Genomic DNA, 22,994 nt, shown 5'->3' with positions numbered 1-22,994 from the left:
TGCCAGTCAAGCAAATGAGGATGTGCCCTATACTGGGACGAAAGCCCAATAGCAACCATTCCTCAGCACCTATTGACCAGAAATGGCAATCGCCACTACAGCAAATGTAAGCCACACTGAGCCTGCAAACTGGTGAGAAAATGTGGGATACAAATGCTACAAATAATTTATTTATTTTATTTGTTACATTTGTATCCCACATTTTCCCACCTATTTGTAGGCTCAATGTGGCTTATATAGTACCAGAGAGACCTTTGCAGGCTCCAGTGGCGTACCAAGGGGGGGGGGGGGGCGGTGGGTGCGGTCCACCCCGGGTGCACGCTGCTGGGGGGGTGCCGCATGCCTGTCCGCCACGCCCGCTCCGTGCTCCCTCTGCCCCAGAACAGGTTACTTCCTGTTCCGGGGCAGAGGGAGCACGGAAACGAACGAAGAGGACAGGCGCGCGGCACCCCCCCCCCCCCCCAACGGCGTGCACCCGGGGGGGGGGGGGGGAGTAATAATAATAAGTATGAAACAGAAGTTAGGGAGGGGACCTATTGCTTTCCTCCCATAGAGGGAGTCCAATAGAGCATGGTGGGCCACCAGTGCATCCCCCCAGATCCTCAGATTTACACACTGACCCTTGTCTCATTTATGTAATATAGTTTCATATGGAAAACTGGCTCCAGTGAGAATGTCAGAGGAGGACAGCACAAGCTGGAAGTAGATCATGAGGTCCAAACACTAAAGAGGATCTTCCGACCTGCAGCACATCACACTGAAAGAAGCAGATCTCAAATACAAAAACAGACCTTTATTAAAAATTACACCCAACATGGTCCACATGTCGCCCAGAAGGGCTGCTTCAGGGGTACAACTAAAAACAGCATTAAAACTACACTACTACTTATTATTTCTATAATGCTACTAGACGTACATAGCGCTGTACGGTTGAACATAAAGAGACAGTCCCTACTTGACAGAGCTTACAATCTAATCAGGATAGACAAACAGGACAAATAAGGAAATTACTAAGGTGGGAATGATAAAACAGACATGGGTACTGAACAAGTGAATAGGGGTTAAGAGTTAAAAGCAGCATCAAAAAGGTGGGCTTTTAGCCTACATTTGAAGGCAGCCTGAGATGGAGCTTGACGTGCTGGCCCAGGAAATCTATTCCAGGCATATGGTGCACCAAGATAAAAGGAACAGAGTCTGGAGTTAGCAGTGGAGGAGAAGGGTACAGATAAGAGAAATTAAACATAACAACATCAATTAATACATTTAAAAAAGCCATATCATCACATACAAACAAGTAGAATGTGTGGGGTCCAGGATTACTGATGTACATAATATATACATATTCATTAATAAAACATGCAAAACTGACGACAAAAAAATGCATCTCAATAAATCACTGATATGAAGAATTAAATAATAAAAATAAATAAAAATATGTTTTTTGTGTGTGTGTGAAAATAAAGTGCACAATACGTAAAACATAACTAAAACAGTGAAACAAAGTGTGGCTTACCAATAATGAACAACAGGGATTATACTACATACCTGTTTTGGCAGTTCCTGAACCTGTGTTCCCAACTTCTAAAGCACAATATATGTTAATACTAAATGGGAATAGAAATAAAAACAAAAAGAGTTTCTTCTTGAAAGCGCAAATATATACCAATGGATTTTAAATAAATCAATGAATACAGCTCAACAATCACTTACCCAAAGGTACAACAAAATCCTACACACACCCAACAGTGTACGCTGGTAAAAAACAGATATAATGGGACGCAGCTATGCTTACTTCCTGGCTTAAAAAGCCACCATCAAGACTGTCACTTATGCAAGAATATAAAATACGGAATAGTCAATAAAATCAAATAAGAACAGTCAGGTGTAAAACTGCTGACAGTAATTTATCCATATTAATTTCAGAAAAAAAGAAATAAAATAAAATCTGCCAGAAGACTCCATGCGTTTCAGCTTGAAACACATATTTCAGCATCGTGTATTCATTTCAGTGATGTCATATGCAATGCGCCCAATGGAAATGCACAAAAATATCACTTTATAAAGTAATCAAATCCTAGATCCTCAACAAAATCAATTATAAACAGAGATATGTGTAAAAATCAATTAAAAATAATAACAAATGTCTTGTGTTTCAGCTTGGAGCGCATTTATAGCATCAAGTGCGCATTTTGGTGACATCAACAAAAAACAGGTATGTAAACATATAATTGCAAAACATAATTATCTCCCTCACACAGCATCTCATACTGGTAAATGCAATGCAAGTATAACCCATTCTTTTTTCTTACAGAATGCTCATTCTAAAAACAATCACGTGCCTTACAGAATACTCATTCTAAAAAGTTTTGCACAAAACAAAAACTTCTTAACACACGCAGCACTAATACATGTCAAGACACCAAGAACACGTCTATTTCCACAATTTTATCTCACCAGAAACATTTCATACAGGACCAATCTAATGCACCAGTAAACAGATCTTCACTTTCATATTTTTATAAACACGCCAGAAGATCTAATTCTTTATTAAGACCTCTCGAAATAACAGTATTAAAATAAAAAAATCATCTTCTGTTCTATTTTAATCAAGATACTATCTACATCTCCCCCTCTCCAGGATAGTCTCGGTCCCTGCAATATGAAAAATTTATAATCTTCAAAATTATGTTGCATTTCAACTGAGTGTTTCACAAGCGTTTTTTTCAATAAGTTTCCTATTAATATCTATTGAACGCTCGTTTGGTCATGTACATTAAATTGCAAGGGCAGTAACCTAGACTACTCCTACAGTTTTACAGTTAGAAAAATGTCTCAAGACAAAATCCTTTCCTATCACAGGATGTACAATGCATTTGATAGCAATATTTAACTCACACATAGAGTAATTACCACAAGTGTGGATGGGCATTTTCGAAAGAAACTTCTAAGTTGGAATTTGGACGTCTTTGAAAAACATCCAAATTCGGAGGCGGGGAAAAGGTCATTTTCGAAAAACGATGGACATCCATCTTTGTGTTTGAAAATACCATAGACGTCCTTGGATTTGGATGTCTTTGATTTTCAGCCATTTTTGAAACCAAAAATGTCCACGTCTAAAACGTCCAAATTCAAGCCATTTGGACAAGGAAGGAGCCAGCATTTTTTGTAGACTGGTCTCCCTGACTTGCCAGGACAGCAATCGGGCACCCTAGGGGGCACTGCAGTGGACTTCATAAAATGCTCCCAGGTACACAGTTCCCTTACCTTGTGTGTTGAGCCCTCCAAAACCCACTACCCCCAACTGTACACCACTACCATAGCCCTTACGGGTGAAGGGGGGCACCTATATGTGGGTACAGAGGGTTGCTGATGGGTTTTGGAGGGCTCTCTGTTTCCTCCACAAATGTAACAGGTAGGGGGGGGGGTATGGGCCTGGGTCCACCTGTCTGAAGTGCACTGCATCTACTACTAAACTACTCCAGAGACCTGCATGCACTGTCATGGACCTGAGTATGGCATCTGAGGCTGGCATAGAGGCTGACAAGTAATATTTTTAATCATGTTTTGTGAGGGTGGGACAGGGTTAGTGACCACTGGGGGAGTAACGGGAGGTCATCTGGTCATTTTGGGCACCTTTTTGTGCCTTATTCGTAATAAAAAGAGGACGTCTTTGTTTTGTTCCATTATGGCTCAAAGATGTCCAAGTCTTAGGAATGCTCAAGTCCCACCTAGAACACGCCTCCAATACGCCCCCTTGAGATTTGGATGTCCTCGCGTCGGACTTCTGAGAAAGACGTCCAAAATCGGATTTCGATTATACCGATTTGGACGTCTCTGTGAGATGAACGTCCAAGTGACGATTTATGTCACTTTTTGGACATCCATCTCTTTCGAAAATGAGCCTGACAGTGTCCTAAAACTCATATCCTTTCTTTTGAAAAGTTTCTAGAGAATGCTGTTAATACTAACATATCTCGCAAATTTTTGCTTCTTTTATATGCAGCTAACAAATCCTTATCCAAAAAGTTATCTATAGTAGCAATGAGGTGACAGTGCTTCCTCAAAATCCTCACTATATCATTAGCCACGTTTCTCTCTTACCTTAATTGCATTTCTTTAATCTTTACATTGCGATTTTGTTAAGGATCCAGGATTTGATTACTTTATAAAGTAAACAGCGATTTTTGTGCATTTCCATTGGGCGCATCGCCTATGTCACTGAAATACATATGCAATGCTGGAATATGCGTTCCAAGCTGAAACACATGATGTCTTGTGGCGGGTTTTATTTTGTTTTTTTTAATTTTAATTAATATTGCTATATTACTGTCAGCAGTTTTACACCTGGCTGTTCTTATTTGATTATATTGATGATTCGGTATTTTATATTCTTACATAAGCGACAGCCTTGATGGTGTTTATATGAGCTAGGAAGTATATATAGCTACATTCCATTATACCCAGTTTTTACCAGCGTGCACTGTTGGAAGTATGTTTGAAGTATGTGGGATTTTATTGTTCCTTTGGGTAAGTGATTGTTAAGCTGTATTCACTGATTTATTTAAAACCCATTGGTATATATTGTTTTTATTTGCTTTTTAATAAAGGGGGAAAGGGGGAAGGGAAAGGGAAATGAGACTTGATATACTGCCTTTCTGAGGTTTTTGCAACTACATTCAAAGCGGTTTACTTATATTCAGGTACTTATTTTGTACCAGGGGCAATGGAGGGTTAAGTGACTTGCTCAGAGTCCACTGCACTAACCACTTGGCTACTCCTCCACTAGCAGCATGCCACGTAGAAGCCTGCCCTTGCAGATCAGCAATGTGGCCGTGCAGGCTTCTGTTTCTGTGAGTCTGACGTCCTACGCATACGTGTAGGACGTCAGACTCACAGAAACAGAAGTCTGCGCTGCTGATTTGCAAGGGCAGGCTTCTACATGGAATGTTGCTAGTGAAATAGCAACATTCCATCTAGAATCTACAAATAGTTTCAACATTCCATGTAGAATCTCAAATAGGGAAAGGGAAATGGGACTTGATATACTGCCTTTCTGAGGTTTTTGCAACTACATTCAAAGCAGTTTACATATATTCAGGTACTTATTTTGTACCAGGAGCAATGGAGGGTTGAGTAACTTGCCCAGAGTCACAAAGAGCTGCAGTGGAAATGGAACCCAGTTCCCCAGGCTCAAAGTTCACTGCACTAACCACTAGGCTACTCCTCCACTACAAGAAACTCTTTATTTTTTTATTTCTATTCCCATTTAGTATTAGCATATATGTGCTTTAGAAGTTGGAAACACAGATTCAGGAACTGCCAAATGGGTATGTAGTATAATCCCTAGCTCTATGTTGTTCATTGTTGGTAAGCCACAGTTTGTTTCATTGTTTTAGTTATGTTTTACATATTGTGCACTTTAAGAAAACAAAATTCTTTAATGTTGTTTTTAGTTGTACCCCTGAAGCAGCTCTTCTGGGCAAAACATGGACCATGTCAGGTATAATTTATAATAAAAGGATTGTTTTAGGTGAAAGGACTTCTTGTTGAGTAGATCATGAGGTGCCAGCTCGTACTGTCATTTGTGTGCTTTGGATGCTATTCTGGGCTGTTTCTGATCTTCCCAATACAGAAGATAATATATGTTGTTGCATAAACTTTTCCCACTATTCAATGAGATGGAGTTGCTGTAAGAAAGAGAACAGCAGCCCCTGGTCCCATTGTCTATAGAACTAGGTCTGGAGAAGGTAAGCATACAGACACAAACACAGGTCCCCGAGATGTTGCTGTCAAGCTGAGCAGCCAATAGGTTCTTATTAGAACTTGACAGGAAGCTGGAATGATGCTTTGATTCTTTTAGTGCAGGTGCTGGTGAGCTTTGTAGTTGTGCCTTTTGTCTGTACTGTGTAATTATCAGTGATATACTTTGCATTTGTTTGTGTTTGATGGTGTGGTTATTTCCAGTGCCATGAGAGTGCAAAAGATGCAGCACAGTGGGAGATCCATTTGATTTATGGGTATAGCAAAACTGAGGATTGAGGCCAGCACCGAATTGCAGCAGTTCACTTCCTAGGCAGATCTCACATTTGAAGAGTCTGCTCACTGCATCAATGGCTCATATGGTTGCGCCTTTTTGGTGGCTTTTCCAATCTCAAGAGGAACTCTGAAGGTCAAACTTTTACATGTCCTAACTCATGGAGACATTTTTTTCACATTTTGGACATGTATCCACATCACGTGTAGGCCCCAGACAGGGCACATATTGATAGTCAGCATCCATAATATATATATTTAGCATTTCGGACATTTTTTGAATCCTGGTTTTGGGTGTGTCATAGCCATTTGGGCTACTTTGATAGCCTTGTGATCACCGTTGAAGCTGAGAGAAGATACCATGCGTTCATAAAAATGAAAAGAAAAAAACCCCCACATTATCAGTTGCTTCATTTTATATTCTCTTTCATCTTCCCTGGGTTTAAAAGATTTATCATCTGCTTTACCTGAAAAAATAACCTTGAAGAGAGCAAAAACCCTGTTATCAGCTGGGTGGAAAAAAACAGAGAGAACTGTAAAAGGGTACTCAGGTGGGAGAACCTGCACATGTTCAGAAGAACTTTCTAGATTCTTCTGGATTCTAAGAAAGCAAAATGCAGGACTGGCACAGTCAGATGGCATCAATGCACAGCTGACACTATTTCTCTGTGGACAGGCAGGGTATTTCCTACTTATGTTGGTGGTAAGTGACAATTGCATTAGTGAACCTTAATTGTTGTTTTTTGAACTAAAAACTTTGAAAAATGTAAAAGATGTTCAAGCAGTTTTTATGCAAGGCAAGAGCAAAGATCTAGATGTTACCTTCACGGTACACAGCAAACGTCCTCCATTTAAATCACAAGATTTCCTGGTGGATTCCACTTCAGAAAGCAGAGATTTGAGATATCTTATCAAAGAAGCCAGCCCTAGATGATAGGTTGGAGCAAAGTTTCTTGGTTGTATGTGATCAAGAATGTTCAGAGTCAAATTCCAAAAAAAACGGAAAACAAATTAGTCTTGGCCAAGAGGGAACTAAGAAGGTCATGGTTCCCTGGCACCTTCTGAACTTTAAAGTTTTTCTTTTCTTTCTAAACCAGAAAAGCAAACATTACTTCCTGGGGATTGACTGTGAAAACTCCCAGAGTCCCATATATGGAAAGTGGGTAAGAGGTGGCCATGAATAAGTATAGACCGTATAGACTGGTGGTTTCTCTTAAGGCCCACTGTTTCCTTAAGTTCACTTGAAAAAAAAATTTGCCACCACCACAAGGCACGTTGGCGGTCCTTTCTTGCCTATCATCATGAAAGCTTGGTATCCAAAGTCATGACAGCCAGCCATAAGGGCTAGGTGCTTTTTATATTTCTCACCTGATTTCATCAAGTGACAGGACTCTCTCCTTTTCTCGCAAGGAATTCCTTTGCCCTTTCCAGTACTGTGTGCATGCAAGTACTGCATACTGCAGACGAAATACAATGCAAAGTGAAACAGGAGCATAGCATTCTGGTAATGTCCTCTCCCCCTCCAAAAGAGGTCTGAAATCTGAAAATTACATTAAAGAGAACCAATGCATGGGTTTTTGATTTATTTGCACTTTTTAGAACAAATTCAACTATCACACTCTGGTGTAGTTACTGGGACTTGTCAAATCCCTCAGCTGTCTAGACATACTTCTTTATGCCTACCTTCTCACCAAATGAAAGTAGGGTCTCCCAAATATATCCTGGAAGATAGGGTGGAGTCACTGCCACTAATTATGTAGTGTATTCTGATATTCGAGGAAGCCAAGAAATGCCTTGGCTCATCCTCAAACCTTAGCCAATCTCTGAACAGAGTCCAGGAAGAAAAACTGATCAGGTGGCCTCTGGTCAACTGAATATTCCTCTTTGAACAATACTCATCTGGCGAGGTACTCAGGATCTCAGGGCTCCTCAGCTTGACTAAAACATTGGTTTTACGAATAACCAAGACTGCACTGACCATGGAACTAGGGTCCTGTGTGGCCAAAAGCTCAGCTCTTGGGGCTTCTGGACCAAGAAAGACTTTCTACTCTGAAACCATTCAGCTGACTCAGTGTGTATGTTGCTCAGATAGGACTCTTATCAGTACCAATGTTCTCACTGAAAGGAGGATTACTTGAAATACTAAGCAGAGTCAAAGTGTTTGACATGAACACTGCTACAGATGAGATTTGTCAAGTGAGCTCTTTATCCATCCTTCTAATGAACCTGTCTCAAAAGAGTGCCGATGACAGTACTGGGGTCAGCCAAGAAGAATGGGTGCCTTCCCTGGTTTACAGAAGATCAATGTTGAAGGCATAGGGCTAGTGCTCATCTCCAGACACAGCTGCTTTGATTGCTTGGAGCTCTGGCCTTGGTTCAAGTAGGAGGAGCAAGATTTCTGTCTATTCCTGAGTCGTCAGAGGATAGAGGCCTCTTTATTGCAGCTTGGACACCAATGACTGGTATAGCTCTGTGATCACTGCATCAATCCTTTGACATCACTTTCAAAGAATCTGACTTTAGTTTACCAGCATGGAAAGCTCATGGCATAACTTTCTAGTCCCAAATTCCTTGAGGTGTCACTTTTATGCAGATGTCACAGCTGGAGTCATCATGGCCTTGTTCTAAATTCTTGTAATGAATCTGGTGTTAGTCAGTAATGAACATCATCTGTTTGCAGTTTTGACAAATTGTGAAGCTGCTGGCCTGCTTCTCGAACGTGGTGAGGAAAATCAAAGAAATTTTTCTCTTGAAAGAGATAAGAAGGAAAGAAAAAATTCTTCCATGGTGGCTTGCTACAAAATATATAGGTGTATGCCAAGCACAGTCATGGTAATATACACTGTCATGTGGAAGACTTAAGTCTTGATTTTTAGGCCAGTTTCTGCTCATTGAGCCAGAAGTATTTACATCATCTGAAAGTAAGCACTCACCCAAGAGGTCAGGTTTAGGATTCAAGTTAACTGAGTTATGGAGCTGCAATTTGTACAGACAGTTGATGTAATGGCTCAGTTGAACCGGGACGGCAACATAAAATGGAGAAAGAAAAAACATGAAGGCACATGACCCAAAAGATGCCAATTTTGATTGAGCTGGAAGGACAAAGAAGAAACTGCTGGGCCAAAACAAAAATAAAACCATAAGTTTCTATTTAATTGATATACCACTCAAGGGCAAACCTCCAGGACACACCACAAGGGCAAACTTAAGGCATCTTGACAGATAAGCCTCTCTGCATGAGGAAAACATGCCCAGTAGCTCTAGTAAACAAATTGAGTATGTGTGGAGGGGGGGCAGGAGTCACCATAGTGTCAGGCTTTTCACCTGCATAGTGAAAGGCTTTTACGTTTCCTGAAACCTTTGAAAGATTCATGCCCATTCTGCTCCAAGCTTGATTATGTAACCCCGAAAAGTGAACTTGTTAAAATGACCTATAAACATTTTTATATACTTGTTAAAAAACACACGTCAGCAACCTTTGCTCGACCAGCTCGTACAGCTACATAGCACTTTCATGGCCATTTTTCTTTTGTAGTAACATTTGTCATACTGATAGAACAGGAAATTCCAGTTTAAGAAGAATAGGTATAGCATGGACAGCAGCACTGCAAGTTTTCCTCGCTACCCTGTCACCACACCTCAACTCCACTCTGGAGGAACAAATTTTACTAGTGAGAGAATAACAGATTTCAAGTTCAGTAGACGATTGGTCTGACCCAGTATGAGTGTAAGTCACATAGAACCCTTTATGGGAATATTGGCGACTAATAAGAAATACGGTAAAGTAACTTCTTTTTCAAAAATTTCTTATTTAGAACCACTAAGACTTACATTTCAATCAATTACATAAGCATGTTTTTTATTGCTCAATTCCTAGTTATGTATTGGTTTTTTTTTATTGTTAACCGCGTTGAACCAGTATTTTGAGTTATAGCAGTACTAGCTGTCCCTGCTGGCATTGCTCAGCGATAGGTTAGTACTTTGACACATCTGCCTCAAAGGGGGGCAGACTGAAGAAAAATATCAGGAAATATTTTTTCACGGAGAGAGTGGTAGATACTTGGAATGCCCTCCCGCGGGAGGTGGTGGAGATGAAAACGGTAACGGAATTCAAAAATGCGTGGGATAAACATAAAGGAATCCTGTTCAGAAGGAATGGATCCTCAGAAGCTTAGCGGAGATTGGGTGGCAGCACTGGTGGTTGGGAGGCGGGGCTAGTACTGAGCAGACTTCTACAGTCTGTGCCCTGAAAATGGTAGATACAAATCAAGGTCAGGTTTACATATAAAGTAGTGCATATGAGTTTATCTTGTTGGGCAGACTGGATGGACCATACAGGTCTTTTTCTGCAATCACCTACTATGTTACTATGGGGCTCATTTTCAAAGCACGTACCCTTCCAAAGTTCCATAAAAACCTTTGGAACTTTGGAAGGCTAAGTGCTTTGAAAAAATGCCTCTATGTATCCTGTTCTTATGTTCTTAAGCCATCACCCTTCTATATTCAGGCTTAAATTAAAAAAAAAACCCAAAAACTCTTGAGTAAATGCTATTAAAAAAAGCTAGGAAAACAGCTTTGCAATATGGATTTCAGAGAAGTCACACTAATGAGAAACCAAATATTACTACTACTACTTATCATTTATATAGCGCTACTAGACGTACGCAGCGCTGTACACTTGAACACGAAGAGACAGTCCCTGCTCGACAGAGCTTACAATTTAATTAGGATAGACAAACAGGACAAACAAGAGATAAGGGAATATTAAAGTGAGGATGATAAAATAAGGGTTCTGAACAAGTGAATAAGGGTTAGGAGTTAAAAGCAGCATCAAAAAGGTGGGCTTTTAGCTTAGATTTGAAGATGGCCAGAGATGGAGCTTGACGTACCGGCTCAGGAAGTCTATTCCAGGCATATGGTGCAGGAGTTAGCGGTGGAGGAGAAGGGTGCAGATAAGAGAGATTTACCCAGTGAACGGAGTTCCCGGGGAGGAATGTAGGGAGAGATGAGAGTGGAGAGGTACTGAGGAGCTGCAGAGTGAATGCACTTATAGGTCAATAAGAGGAGTTTGAACTGTATGCGGAAACGGATAGGAAGCCAGTGAAGTGACTTGAGGAGAGGGCTAATGTGAGCATAATGACACTGGTGGAATATTAGTCGTGCAGCAGAATTTTGAACAGATTGAAGAGGAGAGAGATGGCTAAGTGGGAGACCTGCGAGAAGCAAGTTGCAATAGTCTAAGCAAGAGGTGATAAAAGTGTGGATGACGGTTCTGGTAGTGTGCTAAGAAAGAAAAGGGTGAAATTTGGTGATATTATAGAGAAAGAAAAGACAGGTTTTAGCAGTCTGCTGAATATGTGCAGAGAAGGAGAGGGAGGAGTTGAAGATGACACCAAGGTTACGAGCTGATGAGACAGGAAGGATGAGAGTGTTATCCACAGAAATAGAGAATGGGGGAAAGGAGAGGTTGGTTTAGGGGGAAAGATAAGAAGCTCAGTCTTGGTCATGTTTAGTTTCAGATGGCGCTGAGACATCCAGGCAGCAATGTCAGACAGGCAGGCTGATACTTTGACCTGGATTTCGGCTGAGATTTATGGTGTGGAGAACTAGATCTGGGAGTCATCAGCATAAAGGTGATATTGAAAACCATGGGATGAGATCAGAGTACCAAGGGAAGAAGTATAGATGGAGAAAAAAAGAGGTCCCAGGACAGATCCCTGAGGTACAACAACTGACAGTGGGATAGAAGTAGAGGAGGATCCACTAGAGTATACACTAAAGGTACGCTGGGAGAGATAAGAAGAAAACCAGGAAAGAACAGAGCCCTGAAATCCAAGTTAGGACAGCGTATCAAGGAGTAGGCTGTGATCAACAGTGTCAAAAGCAGCAGATAGATCGAGAAGGATGAGGATAGAATACAGACCTTTGGATCTGGCCAGGAACAGATCATTGGAGACTTTAGCAAGTGCTGATTCAGTTGAATGATGGGGGCAAAAGCCAGATTGAAGTGGATCAAGAATAGCTTGAGATGAAAGAAAGTCAAGGCAACAGCAGTGAACAGCACGTTCAAGTATCTTGAATAGGAAATTGAGGAGGAGGGAGATGGGGCGATAGTTGGAAGGACAGGTAGGGTCCAATGAAGGTATCAGACTTTGACTTTAGAGCACGAAATGGATTAATTTGACAATTTCAGGGCTTGGTCAGCTAGAGAACTATTATTCATCTTTTAGCTATATTCAAGCAGGAAATTAATCTTGCAAGTAAAGCCATTTTACAAGAACGAAATCTTTCTCTTTAAGTAGCTGCCCTACAGTTTGCCTGAACTCCAGGAGCCAACCACATTCAAAAGTAAGACAAATTATTTCACACACACTAGAATCCCCACCCCCCAACACTGGCACATGTTAATGACGTAGTTTAGTGTATTCCTACCAACATAGTTGTTCTTTATAAAACAGAATAACTTCAGCAGAGCAGATTAAAAATGCATAATAGATCAATAATACTTGATTGTTCAGAATGGAAAATCCTAGTTATAAATATTTAATAAACAACGTTAACTAGGTAGCATTTGCTGTTTCAGTGCACTTTTCTCCATCTTTAAATAGGCAATATGGCAATATTTTTTCATAAAACAGAATCTCACTCACCTCTAGGTCCTCATTCTGTCTTTGCAAATCTTTAAGGATGATCTGCAGTTCCTCCTCATCTTCACTTTCACTCTCACTCTCTGATGAATACTCTTCTGTTTCACTTCGACCATGTTGCTGGCGACTATACAAGGTACAAATGGAAAGCCCCAAATCACAACGGAACAAAAATATGATGGCAGGTAAGGACCACAAGGGCTATCTAGCCTACACAGTTTAATTCCTGGTGCAAAATAAGTTCTCTCAAACCATGGCCTGTGATTGAATTTCATCCAGCCTGGTATTAGGAGGGCATGGAGGAGAAGGAACATAGGTATATTCTGCCATTAGCAACTGCAATGGAAGTAACTAATAGCATTACAAGCATGTTCCAGACCTGCCAAGTCTCTCACACTCAGCGGGTCATCTCCCACACTCCTGCCAAAGCGGGAAAGTCTCCCGCTGAGATAGGGAATTGGTTTTTCTCACACTGCCACTGCCGCTTCTCCCAATCAGCAGCAGCGGCGTTAAAACAACAAAAAAGCAAATGCAGGGCTGCAGCAGCCTTCAGGCATGTGCTGTCAGTTCTGCCGGTCCTCTGCCTCCGTAACTGGAAGTTGATATCAGGCGTCAGCGGGGGCAGAAGACCAGCAGAGCTGAAAGCACATGCCTGAACGCTGCTGTGGCCTCGCGCTTTAAAAAAAAAATTTGTATTGTTGCAACTGGTTGGATGAAAACAGGAGACAGAATGACGTCAAAAAGTTGAAGCCAATTGGTTAGTCTCTGTTTCCCCTTCCCACTCAAAAGAAAGCAATTAAACCTATGAGATGCTGCATCCATGTTGTCATTCTTTATTGTTGGTAGCATTTTTTATTTAATCTCACTTATATTTTCAAACATGTCAGCTTGTGCAGCATACAGATGTACAAAGAGGAAGTATAATAACAGAATAACTTTTCATAGGTAGAGTAGTAATTTGTTATAAATCATACTCAGTGTGTCGTTTGGAGGGGCTGGTTATAGGGACACCCTAGCACACGTTGTATTTGCATAGAGATTTTGTTTTTCTCAAGATAAAGGGCCTCTAAAACAGACATCATGTTATGAGAATCAGGTGCTCAATATTCAGAGTTTTTATCTATTTATTTACTTATATTTATGTCATGAACATCCCACATTAAACATGAATTAGGTTGAAACCTGGGAGCATTTAAAAACGTTTTTTCCTATGCCTACATCAAAAGAAAAAGATGGAATGAGGTAGAGTGGGTGGAGCCAAGGCAGAGTGGGCTGGGCTGAGGTATGTTCTGATGTTCAGAACTTGTGGAGTATCATGTCCTCCCCACTGATTTTATAATCCACAAGTTTTGAACATGCTCACGGTGCCAGTACAGTACTGGTCAGAGTAGTCAGTCAGATGAAAACAGGAGTACTGCACAGGTATCTTAGTTGAACTGCTTTGTCCACAGAAATGTACTGGGCCATTTTTTAGGAAGTTTATTTCTCTATAATCCCCAAATCCGACCTAGTCCAAAAAAATTCATATCTCTCTTCACCAGTCTTTCCACCTTTCTGTTAAATTTTTGGAGCGAGAGTTAATTTGCCCCCAGACAGATAAGACAGTTTCAACTCCTTTTGTATAATTCTTTCTACCTTCCACTGGGTTGGAAAGAATTTAAAAAAAAAAAGGTTTCTAAATGAGGCCACAGAGCTCCAGGGGGAAAAAGAACACATGACTAAAAAAATAAACTGAAATAAACTACAAACTGAATTATTACTACCTCTGAATTTCAGCAATTTCTGCTCGGAGGCGTTCTATTTCCTCCTTTTCGGTGGCAATTTGTCTTCGAAGGTGCTGTTCCATTGCCACTAGCTCCTCCTGTTCTGTCAGGATCTCATTCTCCTACAGTCAGAGAACAGGATCAGCTGCTCTAACTCCAAAAACATCACATTTCAACTGCTAGCAGACTGCTTACTTTTCAAATCTTACAATAGTTCAAAAGCCAAGAAATGAGCACATTTTTGCAATTTCCACATAATATTTTTGAATTTATAAGCATTTTGTCTTTAAATAGTAGAGTACACTGAGAAAGTTAAACATCTGAGAGGGTTTCTGAATGGCCATACCCATCTACTGGCAATGTATCATATTTTGCAACTACCAATATGAAAGGTAAGGATCCGCAAACAGAGGATCCAGTCAGATGAAAAAGATAATAAAACTTTTGTTGTTCAATAGCACACACACCACCCAAAATGGCTATGTTTAAAATTCATAACAAAAATGATATACAATAAGGGGCCCCTTTGCCCAACAGTGGTAAAAAGTTACCCTACGCAGGTCATTCCCGTGAGCCAAGGTCATTTTTACTGCTGGGGTAAAATTGTCAAAAATTCCTATTTTTGGTATAAATGGCCACATACTAATTTTGCCATCAGCACATGGCCATTAAAACAGATTAGTGCGCGACTTTCATATCAAAATTGACATTTTTGGACAGTTCTATTTTCAAAATATATGCATTTAGTGCATTGAGAGGCCCTTTTACAGAGCGGCGGTAGGGCAATGCGGGCTTTCCGCTCACTATTCCGGGACTACCACCGGCCCAACGTGGCCACCGGCAGTAATTCCAAGTCAAGCACACGCCCATTTCCAGCAAAAACAACCCCCCTCCCCCCCCCCCCCAAAAAAAAATGCTTAACGCAGTGGTAACTCGGCGGTAATCAAGCATCACCGCTCACTGTCCAATTACTGCTGGGTTACCACAGGAGCCCTTACCACCACCTCAATGGGTGGCAGTAAGGGCTCCCCACTGCATAGCCACGCAGTCAGAGTTTTCTTACTGTATGGTTATTTTGGTTTGGGGGCTTTTTACCTACTGCAGTAAAAAGGGCTTTGGCATGCGGGAAAAACGTCTTCTGCTGCTACCGCAGGGCCCTTTTTCCTGCAGCTTGGTAAAAGGACCCCTTAGTATGAAGGTGCACAAAGTTATGTTTGTCACATATTGGAGACGGTGAATGCCCAGTGAATGATAAAACGTATCCACCCACTTTAGTGGTTTCAACACTATGACCGTAGCATGGGTGAGTTATTTTTCTGAGGGTTTCACCTTCCTTCACACATTAGTATTATTAATTTGATTTGGGTTGAGATCTTCGCTAGAGTATAATTCTGTAGTAACCCTATTCTCCCCAGTTTTTTTGGCAAGATAGACTGTTTCTGCCAGAGGTCTTTGGGATTGTATCTGAAATAATTTAAAATATATCAGGTGGTTAACAATGCTAAAAAAAAAAAATAAGTAAAATCAAATAAGACAATGACTCTGTATGACTGGGGCCGATTCTGTTCATATATTTGTGAGTGACATTGCCGAAGGGTTAGAAGGTAAAGTTTGCCTATTTGCGTATGATACTAAGATTTGCAACAGAGTGGACACCCGGGAGGGAGTGGAAAGCATTCTTCACAGTTTTCATCTGTTCTATATTCAAGTTATAAAATTTCACTTTTTTATGTTTCAACGGTTTTTATTGATGACAAATCAGAAAATACAACTTTACTATAACACATTAATATCATGTTTGACAGTAACACAACTGGCACTCATCCTTATTGATAGTCATCAAATTTTTTACATTTTAACCCTCCCCCTCAACTATTTATGTTTCAACAATTCGCTTATTGATGACAGAACAATCATCTCCAACAAGTGCGATGTACATAGGTCAAACATCAAATTTTTGTTCCCCCACAATAGAACATTAATATCAGTCAGCAAGCTTTGTCTGTTATCTCCCCCCCCCTTAATATTCAACAAGTTAGTACTATAGCAGTGTTTTGTCCCCAGTGTCAACCTTTAACATTCCCCTCCCTGCCCTACCCATCCCCCAGTCCCCAGGGTAGATGTTTGCCCAGCCAATTATGAGAACGTTTTGCCCTAGTATATGTGTCGTTCCACTATGGGCAACTTTCAAGTGTGGACAACAGCAAATTCCAGATGAGGGGTCCTTTTTCCCTTAGTACCCCCCAATCCTCTATTCAGCCAGCCTTCATGAAGATGCCATTGATTGATCACAGAGTGATCCCTAACGTGCCCCTCAAATGAACTTATATCTCCATGCAGTTAACTGATATAATAGGATAAGGTCTCTCATCCCCCCAGAGCACTGATCCCCCCCTTCCCCCCCTCTCATCCACTCCACATTCATCCCAATACATTCATCACCTGGCTTCTGGTTCTGGGTGCAATAATGTTTAAGTAAGCTCCCCATACTCTAATAAACAACTTCCTCCTGTTCCCAGAGTGACGGGCCCCTTGTGCTTCCCATAGCATCAGTGCATGTAATTTATTCCTCCAATACCAATAGGATGGAGGGGTGCTTGAAATCCAATGGTTGAGTATACATTTTTTCCCCAGGATGCAGGACTTACTAAGGAACAATTTCTCCTCTCGACTCCCCATTGGCCACACTGCTCCCGAACTGAACAGTGCTTGATCAAATGAGATGGGTATTCGCCGCCCTAGAATCCCCGATAAAAATCGGGCAAGAGCTGCCCAGAACTTCCGAATGGCCCTACATTGCCACATCCCATGTGTTAACGATGGCATGCTCGCCCCACATTTCCTGCATTTATCCGAGTCTTTAACCCCTGCTCGCCATGCCTGCTTGCCTGAAAAGTATGCCCTGTGCATTGATCTGAAATGGCATTCCTGCAACTCTGCACTGTGCACCACCTCTGGAATTCTTTTGAGTGCTGTTAAAACCTTCCCTTCTGTTATGTTCCCCCCTGCTTCCTTCCTCCAGCGATCGACCACTTCACTAACATCCCTCTGAGGCTTAAATTCTCTTAGGACCTTATGGAACCATGATACTGACACCTGTCCCGCTGCATCTCCGACTAGAAATTCCCTAACCCTCCCCCCAAATTCCGTCGATAGAGTGGACTGGGGCAGACCCCGGATATAATGTGCCAACTGCATATATGCCAGTTCTGTCATAGGCCCTCCCGCATATCTCCCAGAGAACTCCGTATATGGTATTACCTTCCCATCAGGTTGAACAAAGTGTTCCAGCAGGGACACACCCTTCCTCTCCAAGTCTCTAAAGACCCGACTATCTCTTCCTGCCGGGAAGTCTGCATTCCCCACAACGGACAGCAGCCCACTACTCTCTGGATTCTGTCCCCAATATCCTGATAATATCCGCCAAGCATGTCGCATGGGCTTTAAAAGCACACTATCCCTAACCTGCTTTGGAAGTCCCTCACTTTTTGCATGCAGCAAATAACTCATAGACCAGGGCTTAAAGTAAGCTTTTTCCCATCCAAGATCTGTATAGGTGGACATTCCCAGGATCCAGTCCCTTAAGTGTCTCAACAGACAAGCCTGATTGTAATCGCTCATCTCGGGCATACCCATTCCCCCCCTCCTCTGGGCTCCAAGTAAATGTTGCCATCGCATTTTTGGTTTTCTCCCCGCCCAGCAAAACCGCACCACATGGCTTTGTAATCTCCTCAAGTCTTTCCTCAATAGTCTGAGCGGCAATGCTTGCAGCACATAGAGCCACTTCGGGAATATAACCATACGATATAAGTGTAGTCTACCCATAAAGGACAGTGGTAGCGAAGCCCACGCAGATAGTTGTGTTTTGGTATCCCTAAGCAACTGGGGAATATTATAACTATACAGTTTCATCGGGTTAAGCGGCAGCTGCACCCCTAGGTATTTGAATGCTTCTGTCGCCTGCCGCAAGGGGACTTGATCCCAGACTGCTTGTTTCACCCCCTCACTAGCCAAAGCCTCCGACTTGGCCAGGTTGAGTTTGAGCCCTGAGAACTCTCCATATTCTCGTAGGCTTTCCATTAAGTAGCGCAGTGACGTTTGGGGTTCTGTGATCAACACCAGCAAATCATCTGCAAAGGCTGCTGCTTTGAATTCTCTACCCTGAATACTCACTCCTTTTATGTCCGCATTCCTCCTTAATTCCCTCAAAAGCGGATCCAAGGTCAGTACAAATAACAGAGGTGATAAGGGACATCCCTGCCTAGTCCCCCGCCCAATAGAGAACCATTCTGAGCACATCCCATTAACACTGATTCGCGCCTTAGGCCCGTTATAAAGTGTTGCCACTGCATTCGCAAAAAACCCCTCGATGCCATATGCCTGCAGTACCTCAAACAAGAACCCCCAGTCCACTCTATCGAAGGCCTTCTCTGCATCGAAACTAATTAACATAGCTTCTTGGCCCTCTTTTCTGACCCATTCCAGCGCCCCTAGGATCTTTCTCATGTTCTTTGCGATTTTCCTTTCTCGAACAAAACCTACCTGAGACTCCTCAATCAGGGCCGGTAGGAACCGGGACAACCTGTTGGCCAGAATCTTAGCCAATAACTTGGTCTCTGTGTTCAGTAGTGATATGGGTCTATAGGAGTCCGGGAGGTGTGCCGGTTTACCAGGCTTTAATAGTACTGTAATATGGGCCTGATTCAGATGTGTGGGCATCATTCCCTCCCGAGTTATTACATTAAAGATCTCTGATAGTACCTGGCCTATTTCTGATCTAAGCAGTTTATAGAATTCATTTCGGAGTCCATCAGGCCCAGGCGCCTTACCGAGTGGGCTCTGCTTTATCACCCAATCTACTTCGTCCTCCGTTATGGGAGCATTTAGGATATGCAGCTCTTCTCTGTCCAAACGGGGTAGGTCTACACTGTCCAGGTAAGCTCTACTAGGTGTTACAATCTCCTCCTGTGGCTTATATAGTTCCTCATAAAATTTTTTGAATACCCCAGCTACATCTTTATCAGTGTGCACCCTCACCCCCTGAGTGTTTGTCATAGTGAGTACCTTTCGTGGGCCCTCCCTTCTATTTATGAGCCTCGCTAGAAATCGCCCTCCCTTATTGGCAAATCGATATAGCTGGTATTTATAATATACTGCTGTTTTCTGCGCATTGTGATGCAACAGCTCATTGAGCGCCTGCTGTGTCTCTAATAACTGTGACCTCAGCTCCTGTGAGTGAACCTTTCCATATTGCCTCCTTAATACAGTCACCCTTCTCTCCAATCGCATCACCTCCTTCTGTCTCACCTTCTTCTTAAAGCTCACGTATGCTATGGTCTCTCCCCTGAGGACCGCCTTAGCTGTCTCCCAGAATAGTACTGGATCGTCCCTATGTCCCGCATTATCCCCTTGAAAGTTAGCCCAACATGTCTTTAGGTGTTGCATAAACTGACTATCTCTATAAAGATATGCGGGAAAACGCCATAGGAATTCTCCCCTCCCCTCCCTATCCAAATGTAATCCCATAGAGACCCATGCGTGGTCAGATATCGCTATGGGACCTATTGTGGCCGCCGTTACCCGAGTAAAGATATCCCTGCCTACTAGTATATAATCAATGCGGGAAAGCGTAGCGTGTGCACGTGAGAGATGCGTGAAGTCCTGCTCTAGCGGATGTAAAGTTCTCCAAACGTCCACCACGTCCAAGGCCTCCCCTAACATCCCAAGTCCTCGCAAAGTTCTAGACAGCTCCTGTGCTGTTGGGTGTGATCGGTCCATCTTGGGGTCCATAACCTCATTAAAGTCCCCTCCCATTACCACTGGCCCTTCACCCATGTCCCGCATCCTGCAGATAAGTTGCTTATAGAACTGCTTCTCAAATTTATTAGGTGCATAAATGTTGCATAACAGCAGAGGGTGTCTGTCCAATTCCACCGACACCAATACAAACCTTCCCCTTTTATCCCTAATTGTTTTTTTAATTTGCACTTGGATTCCCTTCCGGAACAAGATAATCACCCCCCCTTTTCCATCTACCGCTGGTGACTCCACAATTTCACCCACCCACCAGCGCTTCAATTTCTCATGCTCCGTTTTAGATAGATGGGTCTCCTGAAGGAAGGCTACTGCTGTTTTCTGATCATTGAGTGCCTTTAAAATTTTGTATCTCTTGATGGGGGAATGTATACCTCCTACATTCCATGTTACGATGTTTAACACTGGCATCCCCCCACCATATCCCACTCTCTGGTCCGTTGTTTCTAAAATTTCACTTTTTAAAATAATGTTTTTCTCCAATTTCCAAGACCTTATGTCTAAAATTCATAAATATTATAGATGTCCACAGAAAAATATTTTTGGTTTTTCAATTTGGAGATTTTTTCTTTCAGTTTCACACATTCATTTTGATGATAAAAAAATAGCCTGTTAATTGGCTTAATGAACATACTAACAAATGCACACTTCTAATATATCACATAGAAAATGATACAGATAAACACTATGGGGTCCTTTTACTAACTAAGGCGCGCTAACAGATTTAGCGAGTGCTAACGATTAGCGCTCACTAAGGCCCCGATGATCAAAGGTAAATGCAGGCACTACAGACCATTAGCACCGGACCAGTGCCTGCACTTACCTTCTCACTTATGAGCTGAAGGGTCTTGCGCAGGAAACCGCGCCGCGCCAGGCCATAGCACAGAACTCATTTAAATTAAGATTGAAATGAGATCTGAGGTATTCTGCCCCTATGATCACAGAATAGCTCTCTGATCCTAGGGGCGGAACAGCGCGCCTTAACCCTATGCCAGCTTAGGGTTAAGGCTCCCTCTGTTTCCACTCCCCACCCTACGTCCAGTCAGGCAGCCCAGGCTGTCACTGTCAGCAACGGGCTGCCACTGTCAATCCTGGGGTTCCAGTAGCCCCCAGACCCTCCAAAAGCAAGGCCCTGGTGTTTCAGTGCCCCTCCGAGCCACCACAATAACACGGGGGGGGGGGGGGGGCTGAAGGTCCAGTGGACCTCTGGCCCCCCAACACCCAAAATAAATCCCTGGTGGCCCAATGGCCAACACTAACCCCAACCCCCACCCGCCCTGGTGGTCTAGCGGTCCCCTCCCCCCGTTGCTCGACGGAGGAGGGAGTAGAACTGCCTTCTCTTCCAGCACCACCTCCAAAATGGCAGCACCCTGCCCAGTGCATCCCTTATATGGTAGGGATGCACTGGGCAGGGCAGGGCGTCGCCATTTTGGAGGCAGTGCTGGAAGATATGGGAGTACTACTCCCTCCTCAGTTGAACAAGGTATGGGGGGAGGGGACCGCTAGACAACCAGGGTGGGTATTAGGGTTGGCCACTGGACCACCAGGGATGTTTTTGGGGGGTGTTGGGGAGGATGGGGGGGCTGGAGATCCACCGGACTTCCAGCCCCCCCGTCCCCCCCAAGCGCTCGTGTCTGGGGAGAGCCAGAGGTACACTGGACCTCCAGCAACCTGTGTTGCTGTCCCATACATAAGAACGTAAGTATTGCCAAACTGGGACAGACCGAAGGTCCACCAAGTCCAGCATCCTGTTTCCAACGGTGGCCAATCCAGGTTACAAGTACCTGGCAAAATCCCAAAACAGTACATTTTATACTGCTTATCCTAGAAATATACAACACACTACCCAGTAGAACAAATGTGCGTATGTTATGAGCACAGTACTTTTATGTTCATAGGTAAGTCTCATAAGGTTGCTGGGGTTTCACTGTGACTTCTTGCACACCCTTATTTAGCGACAATTATAATCATCGACTTACCTTTCCTCCCTCCTTTTTTATTATTTTACTTTTTCTGGTTTTTTTTGTTTTTTTTACTAATTATAAATCACCAGAGGTGACTGTTGTCACTTCTACATACACATCATGAGCTTTAGTGTTGAACAATCAAACAAGGCTGCATACTTTTCTAATGCAAAAGATAACTTAGCTTAAATCACGGGACTCTCCCCAAGTCTTCAGGTGCGGAACTCTCCCCGACAGGTGCCTGTTTCGCACAACGTGACTTTCTCAAGGGGTTGTTAACGCACTGGTCAACGGGACAGCCTGTTCGCGCTCATGCTCTAAAGGCATTTTTGGAAAAGCTCCCGCCCGCGAAATGAGAACTTAGTTGGTATAAACTATCTATTGGTTTTGACGGTGAGAACCTGATATAATGCAAGGGATATTGTTCTGTTCCGAAGAAGTTAGCAGCTTACTGGGATTACAGCTATTAAGTCGATGGGCTGCAGGTCCCCTTTTTGCTAGGGGGAGAGCTGGGGAAGTGGCTGGGATGACACTGATCCCCGCTGTGTGTTAACTTGAAGGCTCCTCACAGCTTTGTTTGGTGGCCCCAGTGAGGTCTTAGTGACGGACAACAAGAACACGAGTTTGGACTAATCATTGGGGCACTAGCTGTAGATGTTCTGAGCAGTTGCACTGTTGTGAATCTGTTATCCTGTTCGTAGGGATAGGATTTCGGTGGTAGAGTCTGCAAGCTAATTTATGCAGGGGAGGGGGAAGGGACATTGTGCTTTGGG

General features: G+C 42.8%; 1 protein-coding gene across 3 annotated transcripts in view; it reads right to left on the bottom strand.

Annotated features, from left to right (window-relative positions):
• RALBP1 (ralA binding protein 1) overlaps positions 1 to 22,994 on the bottom strand; it is a 98,466-nt gene that overhangs the window by 4,823 nt on the left and 70,649 nt on the right. For all 3 annotated transcript variants that reach the window (XM_030213394.1, XM_030213391.1, XM_030213396.1), the window contains 2 exons: positions 14,444 to 14,565; positions 12,684 to 12,807 (listed from right to left, as the gene is read on the bottom strand). In XM_030213394.1, the coding sequence (XP_030069254.1) occupies positions 12,684 to 12,807; positions 14,444 to 14,565 (246 nt within the window). The remainder of the gene's footprint in view (positions 1 to 12,683; positions 12,808 to 14,443; positions 14,566 to 22,994) is intronic.

The sequence above is a fragment of the Microcaecilia unicolor genome, chromosome 1 (genome assembly GCF_901765095.1).
Source record: "Microcaecilia unicolor chromosome 1, aMicUni1.1, whole genome shotgun sequence".
NCBI lineage: Eukaryota > Metazoa > Chordata > Amphibia > Gymnophiona > Siphonopidae > Microcaecilia > Microcaecilia unicolor.
This window is presented reverse-complemented; position numbering and strand designations above follow the sequence as displayed.